The 18,197-nt window shown below is 41.2% G+C and overlaps 1 protein-coding gene across 1 annotated transcript; it reads right to left on the bottom strand.

Annotated features, from left to right (window-relative positions):
* Window positions 1-746: 746 nt before the first annotated feature.
* On the bottom strand, window positions 747-18,197 carry LOC139643959 (STE20-like serine/threonine-protein kinase). Its single transcript, XM_071519283.1, has 17 exons — window positions 17,948-18,197; window positions 16,878-17,042; window positions 15,323-15,371; window positions 14,685-14,834; window positions 12,803-12,875; window positions 12,335-12,529; window positions 11,802-11,970; window positions 9,247-11,628; window positions 8,805-8,935; window positions 8,112-8,235; window positions 7,584-7,733; window positions 6,836-6,935; window positions 6,455-6,579; window positions 5,665-5,850; window positions 4,555-4,680; window positions 1,527-1,640; window positions 747-1,450 (listed from the first exon to the last, which is right to left on the bottom strand). Exons 1-17 carry the CDS (start codon window positions 18,104-18,106, stop codon window positions 1,316-1,318), a joined length of 4,533 nt encoding a protein of 1,510 aa, XP_071375384.1. The 5' UTR covers window positions 18,107-18,197; the 3' UTR covers window positions 747-1,315.

Here is an 18,197-nt window from a genome sequence, read left to right as displayed (position 1 = left end):
AAACAAACAAACAAAACAGCTGGATCAGGTTTTTACATGCACTTTGCAACAGTTATAGAGACTGGTGTGCAAATGCTTCACAGCAAATTTTACCCAAATTAGCCTAGTGGTGGCGTTAGAATTAAAACTAAAATGTTTCAAAGGCCATAACTCCTGCTCTGTTAGTCCTATTGAAACTGATTGGTATATATAATCTCCTGAGGGTGCTCTACACATTTCCCAATTGGAATACCAAAGTAAAAAGTACATTTCAGCAGGAGCTTTGTGTCCTCTGCCATCACAGCTCTTAACAAATTACCCCAATAGCAGACTATTTTTTTGGTAGTTTTGTGTGTGCCAGTATGTCTGTGCTGTGAACGGTTTTGTGTTACTGTTCTTAAGTGTTTTCCATATACAAGCTGTGAAATGAATGTTCTTTAATGCAGTGATTCTCAACCTTTTTCATATCATGGACCCCTAATTTAGTCCATATTAGAGCCACAGACCCCCATTTGATGAGATTTTGTCTCTCAGATCCAAATCTGAGAATATTTTTATTGTTAGATATGATTTTGTGAGAATCGTGATGATGATCTGTATGTAGGTGGAGAGAAATCAGTGAAACTATGATCAAAATAGTCATTCTTCTACATTCTCTAACTGTGTTTTTTTCTTGTAAATTATTTCTTGTAAATGAAATAATGCTGAAGTTTAACAATTCATCAATTTGCTGGGGACCCCCTGGAACCCCATCAAGGACCCCTGGTGGTCCCCGGACCCCACGTTGAGAACCACTGCTTTAATGTTTCCATGTACAGGCTGTGATTCATTTCCAGTGTCCATTTCATGTGTTCATCTCATATACAAAGACTCCACCTACACTTTGAATAATGCTTTTATACATGTTTAAAAAGATGCTGATTATTGCAATAATGTAAAAATCATTTTGATCTTCAGGCAGTGATTCCTATTGCTGTCCAAATATTTAATAATGCAGAGTGTATAGTATATATATATGACCTCCTTGTGGAGGGGCAAGAGAAAAGAGGATTTCCCTACAAAGAGCAATAGAGGAGGCTGATAACAATATTGATATTTTTAATGAGGACTAACATTTTCATGCAGGATTGTGTGGAATCTGATCTTAATGTGTCATTAGAATCAAATGAGGTTAAGGACTCAGTGTAGTATTGATCAATTCTACAATAAATATGTAATCAATCAAACTGCATCATATCCATCATATCAGACTGGACCAGATTCCAATTCTTAAAACACTTCAATATCGGCCCAATATATCAGTTTAACCCTATTCTGAAGTATGTGGCTCTGGCTGTCAGTGTTTTTTGTCGGTCCGGAAAAACTGGGAGAAGCGTGATGATCGGGCAGCGTCTCTGCAGTCCGGCCCACTTCTTTGTTGGTGGATTTCTTCCTTCTCTCTTCTTCGTCGGGCCAGGTCCTCCTCCAACGCCTGCAGTGCAAACACCTTTCAGTTCAGCATGTAAAAGGCAACAGGGAGAAGGACTAACGATGGAAAACTCTTCTACCTCTTTCCTGCGGGCCAGCTTGTCTCTCCATTCATTTAGCTCCAAAGTGTGCTCATCTTCTAGGCCGCGGATTTTCTGCTTCTCCATGTCCACCAGCAGCTGGAGTTTCTCATTCTGACACACACACACACACACACACACACAGAGCATTTTTCTTTTTTTTTCATTAGGAAAACAGTGTAATGTAGTTGATTTCATTCCCATTTTATTTGGGATTTTATTCACATGGTTTTGTAGTAGAGTATGGGAATATGACAAGATCTGGGGCTACAACACAAGAAGGTTTGTAGCAGAGTATAGTGTATGATGTAGTGTAAATTACCTATACATTGTTTTCATATTGCCTTCTTTACTGAGGACGTTCTTTGGGTTTATTATATGTTTGCCTGTTTTGTCATGGCCCAGCACTGGGGCTTTTATTTTGAAATCAGTTCTGTTGTCAGTGGCATTGTATTCATGAACCATCAGTTAAAGACCGGCTTTCAGCATCATGAGCTCAACATTTTTATTGGTTTACAATAAATGTATGTAATTTATTGTGTATAGTGTAAATGAAAAAAAAATCAAGTACTTTCAAAGCAATCTATTCATTTAAAAAAAAAAAAAAAACTTTTAAGGACTTATTTTATTTTTCTCAAATCCATAAAGTTTCAAGGATTCTCGTGGCCTGTGTGAACCCTGCAAAAGTGAAAAAATGGCATGCCACATGAATCCTTGATGCCCCACTAATGATGTGTTTTCCTTTCAATTTTGTACAAAATGTTGCATTGACGGGCGACAAACACATTCTCTAACATTACAACAACATTACCTCTAAAATCTACATCAGTGATTCTCAACCTTTTTCATATCAAGGACCCCTAATTTAGTCCACATTAGAGCCCATTTGTACAGTCCACCACTGAGATTTTGTCTATTGGACCCAAATCTGAGAATATTTTTATTGCTAGATATGATTTTGTCCAGAATTCCATGACTATCTGTATTGTAGGTAGAGATAGAACAGTGAAACTATGATCAAAACAGTCATTCTTCTACATTCTCTAATTGTGTTAACTTCTTGTAAATGAAGTTTAACGATTCATCAATTTGCTGGGGACCCCCTCAAGGACCCCTGGTGGTCCCCGGACCCCACGTTGAGAACCACTGCTCTACATGTTTGAAGGTAAAGCTTTAAGTTAACGTTGAAAACATTTGTGTTTCTTCTTCTCTTTTTCACTGAACAGCACCGCCATCTGGTGGTTAGAACCTGGTATGATCACACTCTTACTGGTCTCTAACAACAGGAACCCTTTCAAAGCTGAGATGGTGGGTGTCATGGCATGTGATTTGACATGGAATGACCCCTGTGTGTAGAAACAATATGTTGCAACACAAGATATACACTTGCAGTATCTTGACTTAAGGGAAGTATTCTATGCCACTAAATGTACCTAGCCTATGTATGGCAACCGCATGCTGCAATCTCAACACATGTGCTTTTCACTGAGGTGACAGCCAGCAGCATGTCAGCATTTTCATACATATACCAAAATACACACTCGAACAGAAATATCTTGAATTGAAAATTGAGCCTAACCAACCACCTATAATGATTCATATTTAGTTAAGTGAGTTCTTAGTAGTAACGTGACGTCATGTGCATGCAACAAAATTCTTTGAGAAGGTGACAGTGGTGGAAGAAGTAGTCTGATCCTTTACTTCAGTAAAAGTACCAATACAGCAATGTAAAAATACTCCATTACAAGTAAAAGTCCTGCATGAAAAATCCTACTGAAGTAAAAGTACATAAGTATTAGCAGCAAAATTTAGTTAAAGTATTAAAGTAAAAGTAGTGGTTTGGTCCCTCTGACTGATATTTTATTATATATGACATCATTAGATTATTAATACTGAAGCATCAGTGTGTAAGCAGCATGTTACTGTTGTAGCTGCTGGAGGTGGAGCTACTACTTTATATACAGTTAGCTAGTTTAGTCCAGTGGTTCCCAACCTAGGGGTCAGGCCCCTCCAAAGGGTCACCAGATAAATCTGTTCTGATACACAAATCTGTTTTCAGTTTTTGGACTTTTTCTCTAATCTTTGATTTTTACTGAAATACTGGATCATTTGAACATTTATTGAAATGAAACCATGTGAGGTTTAGAGGGAAAAATCACTATTTGGTGGAGCTGTTAACAACTCATAGACATCTGAAATGTGACCCCGACTACACACTGCTTTTTGTATGACATCAAAAGCCAAAAAGGTTGGAAACCACTGGTTTAATCTTTAACAATGTGTTATATTTTAAAAGCTTGTTATATTATCCATCGTGTCAAATCTCCATCTGAAAAGTAACTAGAGCTGTCAAATAAATGTAGTGGAGTAGAAAGTACAATATTTCCCTCTGAAATGTAGTGGAGAGGAAATATAAAGTAGCATCAAATGGAAATACTCAAGTAAAGTACAAGTATCTCAAAATTGTACTTAAGTACAGTACTTGAGTAAATGTACTTAGTTACTTTCCACCACTGGAAGGGGAGGCCCTGGGGTGGAAGGAGCCGTAGATGCTGGAGATGGAGCAGGGACAGGATAAAGATCGTTTTTTAGGGCTTGAACGTGGGCATTCACATGACCGAGTGAAGTTTGAATATTATGAAGGCTGTTGGGTCGAAGTTATTCAAGTTGGACGCAAGCATGGTTCTTTCCTTTGAGGCAACCTTCTAGAAGCAGTAGAAGCAGACTTTATTTGCCACACGAGAGCTCCGACGGCTGGTCTGGATAGAGGTGGTGTTGCCATTTCAAGTTCTATATCTGGGTTTTTATTATTTTAGCATCCAAAATAACATCTTCTGCCTGTGAAGTTCCTTCAGTTGGCTCAAAACGAGACGTCTTAAACACGAGACAGAAGGCAAGGCACGACGAAGACCGTGTCTGACTGGTTAAATTTATTTACTTATTTGATATGGCGAACATAATTGGTGTTTGTTGGACAGCTTGCTTGCTTGATGCTACATGTAGTATGTCTGTTACCATGTGATAATACCTGTATCTGGTGGAGGTCAGCCATGTTGGCGTCAAACTGCTGTTGGATCTCTGATAATTGCTGCTCCTCATGTTGCTGGAGATGTTGCCTTTCCAGTCGCTGTCGGCCCTCTTCCTCTGTCACAAACTATCAGCACAGGGAAACACATTGTTACTAAATAACAATGTAGATAGTAATGTTTCTAATTGTATTGTTCCCACAAATGGTTGTCTGAAGCAATCACATACATTAATGCAATGAATCACACATATCAATACAAAAGAACAGAATCTAGAGCCTCATCTGAACTCCTTAGGAATGGCTAACATTTGAAAGTATGGTTCAACCGATATGGGCTTCAGAAGCAATTTCTTTTTGTCGCTATTCAATATTTTCTATCCAATCCCATGCCACAAAATTCCAAAAGTGTTTCCTCCAGAATTGTATTCTTATCAGAGTGGAAAAGCCTCTGAAACAGCATTTAGACCAGTGGTTCTCAACGTGGGGTCCGGGGACCACCAGGGGTCCTTGAGTGGGTTCCAGGTTGGTCCCCAGCAAACTGATGAATTGTTAAATTTCACCATTATTTCATTTACAAGAAGTGAACACAATTAGACAATGCAGAAGAATGACTATTTTGATCATAGCTACACTGTTATCTCTCTACCTACAATACAGATAGTCATGGGATTCTGGACAAAATCATATCGAATAATAAAAATATTCTCAGATTTGGGTCTGAGAGACAAAATCTCATCAAATGGGGGTCCGTAGCTCTAATGTGGACTAAATTAGGGTCCTTGATATAAAAAAGGTTGAGAATCACTGATTTAGACCATCATGGGACATAAACACTCTCCATTGAAACCCAGGATACCACTACTACTAACTGCTACTACCACTATTACAACTACAATTAATAATGCTAATAATATTAATACGGTAAAGAGTCAATTGCAGTTAAGGGATTCCCATTCAATCAAACTCCGTCATATCCATCATATCAGGAGAACGAGCAGACTGTCCCAAATGTGTTTTCAAAATCACTTCTTATCCACTTTGTAAGTCTTCCAGTGTGTCCCCCAGCCGAACATAGTGACATAACAACATGCTGAAGTTTGACTCACTGACCAGTGCGAGGCGCTGCCTTTGCTCAGGACCAGTCAGCCCCAGTGTCTTTAGCTCCAACTTGAACTGGGAAAGCCCGGCTTTGGACTGGGAGCGCTGGGTTCTCTGGAGCTGACTGCTCGCTTGGACATGCTGGTTCTTCTCCTCCGCCAGAAGAACCCTGTGGAAATGGGCGGTTCGCTCCGTGTCCTGCCAGACAAGAGCATTAGATTTCCCATTTAGCGGATTAACAGTGAATGTTGCTGTGATCAAACCTGAGACATTCTGGTGAGCAGACGGTCTCTCCCCGCCAGACCGACCAGAGGAGAGGAAAAGGGAGAGAGAGCTGAAATAATTGAGGAAAATGAGGAGAGAGGAGATGGGAGGAGAAAGGAATAGAGTCATATGGGAGAGGAGCAGAGAAGAAAAAAGGAGAAGAAATATACACAGAGGACTATTAGACTATTGGTCAACTTCTGTTCAAGCCTAAACCCGACACCCTGACTGACCAGAGGAGAGGAAAAGGGAGAGTTGAAATAATTGAGGAAAATGAGGAGACAGGAGATGGGAGGAGAAAGGAAGAGAGTCATATGGGAGAGAAAAAAGGAGAAGAAAAAGACACAGAGGACTATTGGACTAATTGGTCAAGTTCTGTTCAAGCCTAAACCCGACACCCTGACTGACCAGAGGAGAGGAAAAGGGAGAGAGCTGAAATAATTGAGGAAAATGAGGGTTTTGAACGTCTTAAATTCATTCTCATTGTCTCATGATGGGGGAATTGTCTGTTAATTGTTTTAAAGGTGGTGTCTCTTACTTTGTTGTGGCGTTTGGTGAGCTGCTGTCTCTGCAGGGAGAACTGCTCTTTGACTTGCTGTTTGAACAAATGATACTTCTCCTGTAGGTGGCGCTGCTCCATCTCCCAGATCACACATTCCCTGGCTGAAAGAGGGGGACAGACATACAGTACTTTACATCAAATCCAGTACCTGGAGCCACAGGAGTATAAATGAGATTTACTTTACAGCAGAGCAAAGAAATGATGTAATTCTGGCTGAAGCTTGGTTTAGATCTTTTCATTTTTGCTCTTTTCATTTTGGTTATAAATTCAATTTAAACTGTGTGCTTCTGCAATTTGATGTCTACAACTAATTTTCATCCAATGTGTGTGTGTGTGTGTGTGTGTGTGTGTGTGTACATCTGTGCAGCTGCTGGGACTTGGTGGTGTATTCCCAGTCCAGGGAGGCGACTCTCCTCTTGTGCTGGTGAACTCCTTTCTGTAACGTGTCATTCAGCTGCTGCAACACAAACAAACAAACAAACAGCTCTATGACTCTCTTATTCAGAGAGACTGACACTGACAGTGCATCAGTAGAATGAGCTTCAGTTCATGGATCTCCAAAAATGATGAGCGACCAAAAATAAGAAAGCCAAAGGTCAGGGCCTAAGGGTATGATCCCACCTCCAGTTTGTTTTTCGTTTGTTTAGGTTCACACAGCCCAACTTCGAGCAAAACATGGGATTTAAAAAAAAAAAAAAAAAAAAAGTCACATGACCAACAAGTAGCTTTTTTTATTGGACAGTTTTGGCAACCTGTCATCCAACCAGGTTAGAGATTTTGGCAGTAGTCAAAACAAATCTGATTCCAGCTGAGCATGATGGACTTGTCTATGTTCTTGGCCAATAGCTAATATTTTGTGTTGATTTCCAATGTTTAATTTGATATACCCATACCCAAAAATAATAATAATAACAATGAAAACGTATTGGGCAGCTGTAGTCAGGGTGAGAACCTTCATTATATCAGAGGTGGACCACACTGACTGACTGATACGTGAAGTTTATTTAAAGCCCTTTATCGGAACCCAGTATATCAGTCTTCACCTGTGTGTGTGTGTGTGTGTGTGTGTGTGTGTGTGTGTGTGTGTGTGTGTGTGTGTGCGAACCTTCATTGCAGGAGCTTTGTCCTGCTGGTTCTTCATCTTGCGGTTGAACTCTGTCAGCCAGCTGGTATGCTCAGCCTCCAGCCATCTACTCTGCTGGTCGAACTGCTTCTCCAGCTTCTCCAGCTCCACCACATAGTACTGCTTCTTGCTCTGACAGCACAGCAACACACACACACACACACACACACACACACACACACGCACAGATCACACACACAAATTAAGTCAAAGTGGTGTGAGCTGTCAATATAGCCAATATAAATCAATCTAGTAATTGAAGCCTATTCTGCTAACCCAACCCATTAAATCAGACCTGTTTAACTTTCATTTGGATATAGTACCCAAATCAAACTGGGTAATAGTTTTTCAAATTGAAAGGTATTGAATATCGACATGAAATATCATATATAGCCTCAATCCAAATGTATCAGCATCAGCCTTCAGAAACCCATATTGGCTGACCCCTAGTGGAAATGTGGTGAAGTGCGCTATAGTAAGGTGACTGGTGAAAGCAGAGGAGGGACTGACTGTCAGCTCCTGGTGGGTTTGTCTGAACAGTGTATCTCTCTGCTGGTGGAGGCGACGCTCCAGCAGGCTGTACTCCCTCTGCTCCTCCCTCTGCAGCAGCTTCAGAGCCTGCAGGTCCTCACGCCTGCATGCACACACACATGCGCACACACACACACACACACACACACGCACGATGGGACTGGTGCAAGCCATACAATCTCAGTCTGCTGAATAAAACTGGAGCAAAAGACTTAAAAAGAGACAACTACATACTACCACCCCATTCTAGTTGCTATGTACTTCTTATGATGTTTGATTGTAGCACTCATCCGTATTGCCATTGTCAGGTGAAAACCTTGCATCTGCAAAATGTTGACTTTTCAAGAACTAATCCTACATTCAAACTGTGAGCAATACAGTCAACAAGTCAGCAGATGTCCATGCATTCCATATAGAGCTGAGTGACCAAGGAAACGTCAAAGCAGTAAAAATATGCCATGTATACCATGTATGTCAAAGTTTATCCAATGTGTTTTGAAAGCCATCAACTCATAGAGGACTGTCTATTCCTTCAGTTGAAGTTAACACATGAAAATTACGAGGTTTTTCACGACAGCAGGTGTGATACAACAAATGAATGGAGAATCCCCTCTGATACACTTTATACATAAAACACTGATGTAAAGAAAGCCTGCGGGCTTTCTGGCAGACCTGTGGGATCGGATCCGTTGTTCTGTTTTGTCGTTCTGACTGACTAACTTGGACGTGGTAATGGTGACCTCCCGGCCGTCCAGCAGAAACTTCCGGGTCTTCTTAATCGTCTTCCTGGAAGGGGCAAAACCCTGGAATACAAGACCATTATTACAGACTTAGACCCCCTTATTCCTGATGCAGCTCATCGTACACATCACTCTGAATGAATTCTCCTTTACTCTGACAAAACTCTAAACATGGCACCACATTTTAGATACAAAACTAAACTGCAACTGCTATCATTGCATTGATATACAGACCAGGGAATTGTCTGATATGCCATTTTGATCTGTCTCTGAATGTTGTCTCTGATTTACAATCTGCAAATTGGTGCCACTACTGTGTTTATCACCCCTGGATGATAAACACCTGTTGGTGCAATCTGATCTTAGTTGGTCACCTCTGTTAATGCTGTCTTAGCTGAGTTTGTCATCTCTGTTGATATTGTTGTAGCTGAGTTTGTCGTCTCTGAGTTTGACATCTCTCTCGATACTGTCGTAGCTGAGTTTGTGATATCTCCTGATACTGTCGTAGCCGAGTTTGTGATATCTCCTGATACTGTCGTAGCCGAGTTTGTGATATCTCCTGATACTGTTGTAGCTGAGTTTGTGATATCTCTTGATACTGTCGTAGCTGAGTGTGTCACCTCTGGCGATACTGTATTAGCTGAATTTGCCATCTCTGTTGATGCTGTGTTAGCTGGGTTTGTCACCTCTGTTGATACTGTCGTAGCTGAGTTTGTGATATCTCCCGATACTGTCGTATCTGAGTTTGACATCTCTCTCGATACTGTCGTAGCTGAGTTCGTGATATCTCCTGATACTGTTGTAGCTGAGTTTGTGATATCTCTCGATACTGTCGTATCTGAGTTTAACATCTCTCTCGATACTGTTGTAGCTGAGTTTGTGATATCTCCTGATACTGTCGTAGCTGAGTTTGTGATATCTCTCGATACTGTTGTAGCCGAGTGTGTCACCTCTGGCGATTCTGCATTAGCTGAATTTGCCATCTCTGTTGATGCTGTGTTATCTGGGTTTGTCACCTCTGTTAGTGCTGTCTTAGGCAGGTTTGTTATCTCTGTTTGTATTGTCTGAGCTGAAGGAGATGGCTCTGACTCCGATGACTCTGTCAAATTGTCCTCATCAAATAAAGCATCCTCTTTATACTGCGTATGTCCTTGAGCATTGCATTCCTCTGCTGTGTCGTTTTCTTCTCCAACTAAATGTTCAACTGTTTTTGTGTCAGGATTTTTTTCTTGCATTTCTGTTTTCTCAGTTGTTGTATTTAATCTACTCTCATCGCCTGCAGTTTTTGTGTTAGATATAGGACAAAAGTCATTTTTTTGGTTTGATGCCATCTGTATCGTATCTGTTTGTCCTGAATGAAGAGTGTCCTGCACGTCGTTGACATCAGACGTGGACCTCTGGGTTTGTAAGTCCTTGTCTAACACAGCCATCTCTTTTAGGACTCCATGTTCTTCATGCCTCACTGTTCTCTCAGTCTTTCTTTCAGTAGGTTGGTTCTCATCCAACTCCTCCTCTTCACTCTGTTCCTGTCTGTTCTTCTCAGCCACTTCAGTAGTCCGTGTATTGATTCTCAGGTCTCTCTCCTGACAGAACACTGCACTGGCAGCTAAAGTTTTTATGGGGCTCCTATCTGTTAACATTCGAGCGGACAGGGAGAGGTACTCGGTTTGGGAGAGATCTCTCTCCTCTCTGGTGCTGGTGATCTTTCGAGGAAACTCTAGAGCCAAGGCCAAGACCAATAGACTGTGAGCGTGGGCCTGAGGAGGGGTAGCCAGGTCCAGGCCCTCAGCCACATGGTGTGTTGTAGTTTGGAGAGAACAAACCACCTCAGTAACTGGGGGGTTCCTATCTGTTAACATTCGAGCGGACAGGGAGAGGTACTCTGTTTGGGAGTGCTCTCTCTCCACTCTGGTGCTGGTGATTTTTTGAGGAAACTCTAGAGCCAAGGCCAAGACCAATAGACTGTGAGCGTGGGCCTGAGGAGGGGTAGCCAGGCCCAGGCCCTCAGCCACACGGAATGTTGTAGTTTGGCGAGAACAAACCACCTCAGTAACTGGTGTGTCACTTGTACTGTTATCCGTGTCTTCTTCAGCAAAGTTCACACATGCCAGTTTAGCTACTTTTGCTGCAAGTGGATTTTCTTGTTTGAGTGGATTTTCTTGTTTGAGGGGACGACTTTCCAAATCGTCCTTAAGATTTCCAACCTCACAGTCTTTTTCAACCATATCCTCTTTTCTCTGGCCTCCGATCTCTGCTTCCTTACTCCCTTCGTGGTTATCTGTTTCAGACACAGAGGAGCTGAGTTTGATTCCTCCATCCAAGCTGCATCTATCTGGCTTTATACATACTTCCAGCTCTGGCACTTCATCTGCTAGCGCCTGTCCATTTGACTCGCCAATGGGATCATTCAGGCTCTGACTGTTATTGGCTGGATCAGGCTGTCCATCTTCTGAGGGCCCAAACTTGAAGCGCTGAGAAGTGGTGGTGAGAAAGGAGAGGAAAGGAACAGACAGACGTCTGGCTTTCTGTTTGCTCTTATCGGTGTTGCTGCTCCTCCTCCGCAGTGCCTCCATCTTCTTGTGTTTCTGCGCTGTATCAGGAAGGTCTTGGTCTGAGTTGGAGATACCTGTCTGACTGTCTATAGTGGGTTTGACCTTTGGGCTTTCTGCTTTCTCTTTGCTCGGAGAGGACTCCATCCTCTCTGGACTCTCAACAAAGATCGCACCATCCAAGGGACCATGGAAGTCTATCAGGTACTGTAAGAGGGATGGAGAGGAGGGAAAGTGTTGCATGAGGCTTGAAAATATACCAAGAAGCTCTGAAATGCTGAGAGAATGTGTAGTAGTTTTTTGAACAGAACTGAATTATGTTGTATATAAATTCAAGCTGTTTGAACTTTTGTAGCTTAAATTTGAACATCAAACCATACTGAGGTTTCCTCGATGACTTCTGCTTTGGCCTCCGCAATGAGTTCTCTGAGCGTTTGACTGAATTGGCCTGCACAGGGAAATGGGTGGGCAAGAAGCTGTTGAGCTCCCCAACGAGCCTCTGGTTTCTTCTGCAGCACCCGACGGAGGAAGTCTTGGAAATGGGAGGACCTGGGGGGCAATGCAGCAGACAGTGGAATCACTACCTAGTCCCAAGCTATTAGGGTTGTGCAGAGATGCTACTAACCAAAGAAATTGTATTTAGGCATCTAGTGCTGGGAATCCTATTGTAATTGATTACTCTTTCTTTCTTCCTTTCTTCCTTCCTTTCTTTCTTTCTTTCTTTCTTTCTTTCTTTCTTTCTTTCTTTCTTTCTGCTCAGAAACCATAAGTCATAGAGCAACCATATTTGGCACGTGGGCTCCAACGGCCTATGGACTCGTATCAGTAACCGTATGTCCGATTGACACAAAACTTCATATACATGTTGTTCAAGTTGAGTTTACTTTGATCAAAATGTTTAGTGTGCCCTGACCATTGGCGTGGGTTGCTGAGGGTAGGTGGAGGGCTCTTGGTGATCTTCAGCAGAACCCTCATGGGGTTTAGTGAGTGGTGTGGAGGCTCCATCTCAGCCAATTCTATTAGCGTGACCCCCAGGGACCAGATGTCAGCCTTGGGACCATATAAGGTATCTTTAGATGTTTCACACTGGATCACCTCAGGAGCCATCCTGGACAGATATCACAAGACCGGACAGATAGACAGACAGGTTGACAGACAGATACAGACAACAGAATCAAGATAGTTTAGGATTAATCATTATATTCTCATTATAAGCGTTTGATGTAATTGCATCTCATTACAATGGAGTAACTAGTGAATACAAAATCACCTTGCTGGTACTAATAAAGCATAACAGAGAAAATAAACGATTTGTTCTCCACAAATTCATGTCATGGTTGATACATGTTTACACATAAATTGAAAGAGGAGTTACACACACCAGTATGGGGTTCCAATGAATGTGGCTCTCTTCTCCAGGGTGTTTGTGTTTTTGGCAGAAACCCCAAAATCCGCTAGAAATTACCAAGGAAAAATTTTTGGAAGTTCAGTTTTGTCAGGTTTGTAGGCATTTTCTTCAGGTAGGTATGGGACGTCTTAATTTTTTCAGGTAGATACAGGATAGTTGGCAACCCTAGTTACAGCAGCTCTCATATTCTCCCAGGCTATATTTCTTTGCTTGTTTTTTAATTCTGAAGTGGTTCACCTCAACCTCAGTTAATAAAACTTCAATTTCTGCTTCAGAAAAATACTTCTTTTTGTGTCTGAGCCATGCTAAGTTTTAATGAGACGTAAGTGACTTTTGCCAGCATTTAAAGGGAAGGTTCTTACCATATATCGTCAATAAAGGGCATATATTTATGTTAATGAGTGGCTGTGCACGAGCATCATGGTGGTTTAGAAAGTGCAGTCTTTATCAAGGCAGATTACTTACAGGTGATAAATACCAATTTTCTTGTACGTGCGAACATTCTAAATTTTATTCATAATAAAGAATTTAGGACACTTTTTTACGCAGTGTTGATAAATGAGGGCCCAGGTTTTCTGCCTCTTACACCAGGTTATGCATCTTTCTGCATGGCCCCCGATACAAGAAGTTTCTGACAAATTCAGCACAGTTTTTAATGACACTGTGTCAGAGGGGTGTTGGTTCAATTCTGCGGCAATTTTGGAGTCTGTAGTTTTGTAGTTTAGTGTCTGTCTGTCCATGCAAATTTATGGTGTTTAGTGTCCATCTGTGCCTGTAATTTTGTGGTTCTTAGTGTTTAGCCTCCATTTGCCACCACTGTTCCTATTTGTCAAAGCAGATGAGTGTGCGTAAGTGTAACAAGCAAATAGTAAACATGTTGTCCCCCACCAGTGATGTAGTTCCACCCTTGGGTCAGTCAGTGATTGCTGAGTGTACTTGAAATATTTGTGAAATTGTATAAGCATTTTGGTATGGGACAATGAAAGGACAGATTGACCATATATTTCTGTTGCCTACTCTCCTCAGAATTAGGCTTACAAGTTATATCTTGAAATGTAGTAACTGGTATTGTCCTGTTTTTACTCAATACAGTACAAAATATAAGAACTACAATACGCAATAAATACAATCCATACATTACACAATGTACACTACAATACAATTTATAATACAATATACAATATAACATACAACACCAGGAGCGTGAGTGTTATGAATAATATAAATGCTAAATGATAAGTGATATATGGTATTGCACAGTAGGTAAGTGGTAATATGATATAAGTAGTCAACACTGACGGCACAGTGGTAGTGCAGTGATGATGCAATAACAGAACAACAGTCCAACAACTGGACAATAACTACAGTGTCTTGTGGTTAGAGGTTTGCCCAAAAATTCTCCATTGACTCTCACTTCAACACCAGTCTGATGTCTCCAAGTGTGTAGCGTGTTGACTACTATGTTACCTATGATAACTTTAACTGTATTGCTTTACCACAGAGTCCCCATTCATTGTCCCCCACATTGTATGATAACTTTAACTGTATGACCTGCTTTACCACTGAGTCCCCATTCATTGTCAATGCTGCCCCCTAGCGGCACAAAGTCAACATTACAGTGTTACTAATGAATGAACAAACGGACGGACGGACGGATGGACAGATGGACGGACGGACGGAGACCGATCCATAGTCCCCCCTTTAGTGGGGGACAATTATATGTTGGTAAAAGCAGCACACATGCTAGATGGGTAAAGACTAGAAAAAGGAATTTAAGACCAAACTATACCTGCAGGTTGTGTGTGTGTCGGTGCGCGCGCGCGTGTGTGTGTGTGTGTGTGTGTGTGTGTAGTACCTAGTTTGATGCGTGCATCCATGGTGAGGAGGATGTTTCCAGCCTTCAGGTCTCTATGGATGATGTGGTTGTGGTGGAGGTAGGACAGGGCCTGCAGAGTCTGGAAACAGACCTCACTGATCTGCTGCTCAGACAGAGCGCGCTCCAGCTCTGCACACATGTACACACACACACACAGAAATACATTATTTATGTACTTTTCAGTGATTACCTTCACTCACGCAACTCATGCAACTTCATTCTGTTATATTTATATTATATTCATATATTTATATTCATACTGAATATATTTCATTTTGGGTGTATTTTCATATCATATTATATATTTTATATATTTTAAAATATATTCATATGTTTTCACTTAACACATTTTAGCATTATGTTTAATATCCCCATTTGCTATCTTATATATAATAGGTTTTTCTTTGCTGTATCCTATTAGGTAGGAAGGTAGTGCACTCAGTATGTGGACAAGGAGTACATAAAAGCAGATCCATTCATCGCCAAAACCTAAAATGTACTGCCATTCTTGTTCAATAAAACATTTATCCAATACGCAAGTTTCCTGGCTGAAATCTAGTTATTCAAAAACACACAGAGAGTCTTAGTGTTCCAGATCAGGTCCAGGTTGGACGTACCCAGCATGATGTCATCCAGCGCTCCTCCTGGACAGAACTCCAGCATGATCTACAAAACACAAAAGAACAGAGTGATTTACGGTGAAAGATGGCTGTTGATGGAAGACTGACTGTAAGGACACTGAGTTTTGATTTGTTTCAATCCTCAAAAAGCATACATTGGAGTAAAACTTGGGCATGGGCAAGAAATAATTGGAATAGAAAACACAATGAAAATAACAAATATGCTCCATCCTCTGAAAGGGACAGAAATCCATTTCCCCGCTAGCAAAGGATTCGGTGGAGGAGACACGACTAGAAACAGGCAGTGGTTTGACATTGAAATAGTGACGCTAACTTTATTTCTCTGCTACATACAGTCAAACAAGAAACCTTGTTAGGAAGGTTCCTAGAAGCCACCTTCCAAATGAGACAGAGCCCTAGTGGAGTTATTGGTTGGAATGAAAACCTGCATACTCTTTACACTTTTACTCCACTACATTTCAGAGGGAAATATTGAACTTTTTACTCCACTACATTTATCTGACTGGAGTTACAAGTTACTCTGCAGAATAGCAGAATAAGGTTTTACATGCAAAACATACGAAGCTCATAAAATATGTTGCATTGTTAGATTTTTATGTGTGGAGTAGTTAGACCTAGTGCCACCTAGACCGCCTACAACATTAAAATACTTCTTACAGGTTAATGCATCAATAATTTAACACTCCGTCCTTCGAAATGACTACTTTTACTATTGATAGTACTTAGGTACATTTTACTGCTAATACTTTTTAGCAGTAAAATGCTAATGCTAATTACTTATTTTTCCATTATGGTATTGCTACTTTTACTTATTACGTACTTACTCCTACTTAGTAATGGATTTGAGTAGTTTTCCACCACCACTAAACCATTAGACATTTAGACCTATAGCCCACTTATTTCAGTCTGTGTCTAGTTTATTTCCCTAATCATTTTGTAGTGCATGTTGTATGTAATTCGATTTTTAACATTTACTCTCAACATTTATTTTTATTTATTTATTTGCATCACAAGGCAAATTCAGGTCAGGCAGTCAGTCAGTCAGTCAACGCTTAGTGAGATGCTGCGCTTCATCAGATGGCCTCTAGAGGGCGTGTTTGACTGTGAGATGCAGTGTTTCCCATACAGAGGCAAAAAATCAAAAGTTGGTCAGTGTGTAGAAATGGCTCTAAATCGATCTCTAATGCACCTGATGTAGCATCACATCATGTCTGTAATTTGGAGATGTACAGACAGCAGACCGGCAGACTGAACTCAGTCAACAGAGTCTCCTGGTGTGAAAACAAAAGTGAAACTTAATATTCCACAGGTAGTAACAGGGATTTACAGACAGCAACTCATCTCCGCTGCCCTACAAACGTTAACGGTAGGTGATGTCATCTTGTGGTATTTAAGTAACGTTAGTGGAGTTAGGTCATTTAACTGTCGCAGTGCTTCAGTGCATAGAACACACATGTCGTGGGTCTGTACAGGATCTGTGCTTGTTAAGGTATACTTTTATGTCAGTGTGATTGACAGTAGGAGGTCTCACCCATAGCCAGCCATTGAAGTAGGTGGCATCCAGCAGTGTGAGAATGTTGCTGTGTCGACAGGCGGTGAGGATGTTGATCTCGGTGACGTAGTCTTTCAGTTGCTCCTCGTTGTGCACCTCCATCACTTTAGCGGCAGCCAGGATGCCGCTGCTCTTATTCTGCACCTGAACACAACGTATCTTCAGTTTCAGAAAGCATTATGCTAGATATGCTGCACTCAAATTAGATCTATGAAAATAGGTTATGCAAAGAAGATGAACAGGTTTCTTTTGACTTTTTGTTACCTAATGCAGTTTCACAAATTGAAGTGCTGCAACTTTACACTGATAATGGTCCTAATCTCACATTAATTTTCTACATTTCAAAGTACTGATGTGAGTCTTTCAAGGGAAAAAAGCAAAAATAAATAAAATCCTAACCCTAACCCTTGAAGCAAAAATGTATTTTGAGTGAGACAGAGTTGGTTCAGACATGAAACATCAAAAAACAATCATGTTAGGTTACTCCCTACAACACAGGACATTTCTATTCTAGCAATCTTCTAGAAATTTGGATGCAAATGGTTTCGCTATGATCAGTCAGTTTGCAGACACAACTGTAGTTCAACATATTTTTGCTGAACAGGTTTGCTCGCAGACAGACGGGCAGAGTTCCAGAGACAGCAGGAAGTCATCGTTTCTACCTTTTGGTTTGACAGGAAATCACAAAAACCACATACGGGTGTCAAAGTTTGATAATAACACAGCTGGATTTAATTTAAATTTTAGCGTCATGAAGCCTCCAATTCATCAGATGTATATTAAAAACCTTGTCTTCCTTAAAATTTTTGTAGTTCTATTTTGAGCTTTGGGTGTATTGTGTGTTTTAAGGGAGTCGAGTGTTGGTTTCAAGATCATTTTTAAGGTCAACAGTCATGAAGTTCAGAGGGAGGAGTGAAAAAAGTGCAGACTATATGGTACCAGTCCTGCCTATGAGAAGAGTGTTATTGTATATTATGACTATCTATGAGGACAGACAGTGAGTATTCAGCTCAGTGTCTAAGCAGAACTGTATTGCCATATCCACCCACCTTGTAGACTTTCCCAAAGGCCCCGTCTCCCAGCTCTCCCTTGGCCTCCCAGCTCTCCTGCGGGTCCACGTCCCTCCGGAGGTTCTCATAGTGCTTCGGCTTCTTCTTCTCCGCTCCTCGGTGGAAGATGCGCATCAGGAGGGAGGCCATGTCCGCCATCCGGCTCTCCCGACCGGCGGGGTCTGGCGGGACTTTTTTTTTTTGAAACCTCAGGAAATACCGGCGGCTCTCTCTCTGACACCCACCAGGC

The sequence above is a fragment of the Centroberyx affinis genome, unplaced genomic scaffold, assembly GCF_046629955.1.
Source record: "Centroberyx affinis isolate AG114_WGS23_722 - 3 ecotype Tasmania unplaced genomic scaffold, CSIRO-AGI_Caff_v1 ptg000680l_1, whole genome shotgun sequence".
Classification (NCBI taxonomy): Eukaryota; Metazoa; Chordata; class Actinopteri; order Beryciformes; family Berycidae; genus Centroberyx; species Centroberyx affinis.
The sequence above is the reverse complement of the archived record's forward strand: the minus strand, read 5'-3'. Positions and strand labels throughout refer to the sequence as shown.

What these genes read in the sequence shown, in the direction of transcription:
- LOC139643959 (XM_071519283.1), bottom strand. Translation starts at nt 18,106, where the DNA reads ATGGCGGACATGGCCTCCCTCCTGATGCGCATCTTCCACCGAGGAGCG. An exon ending in ACAAAGCTCCTGCAATGAAG is followed by an intron (nt 6,936 to 7,583) that starts GTTCGCACACAC and finishes TTTGTGTTGCAG; the next exon opens with CAGCTGAATGACACGTTACA. An exon ending in TCACCAAACGCCACAACAAA is followed by an intron (nt 5,851 to 6,454) that starts GTAAGAGACACC and finishes CTTGTCTGGCAG; the next exon opens with GACACGGAGCGAACCGCCCA.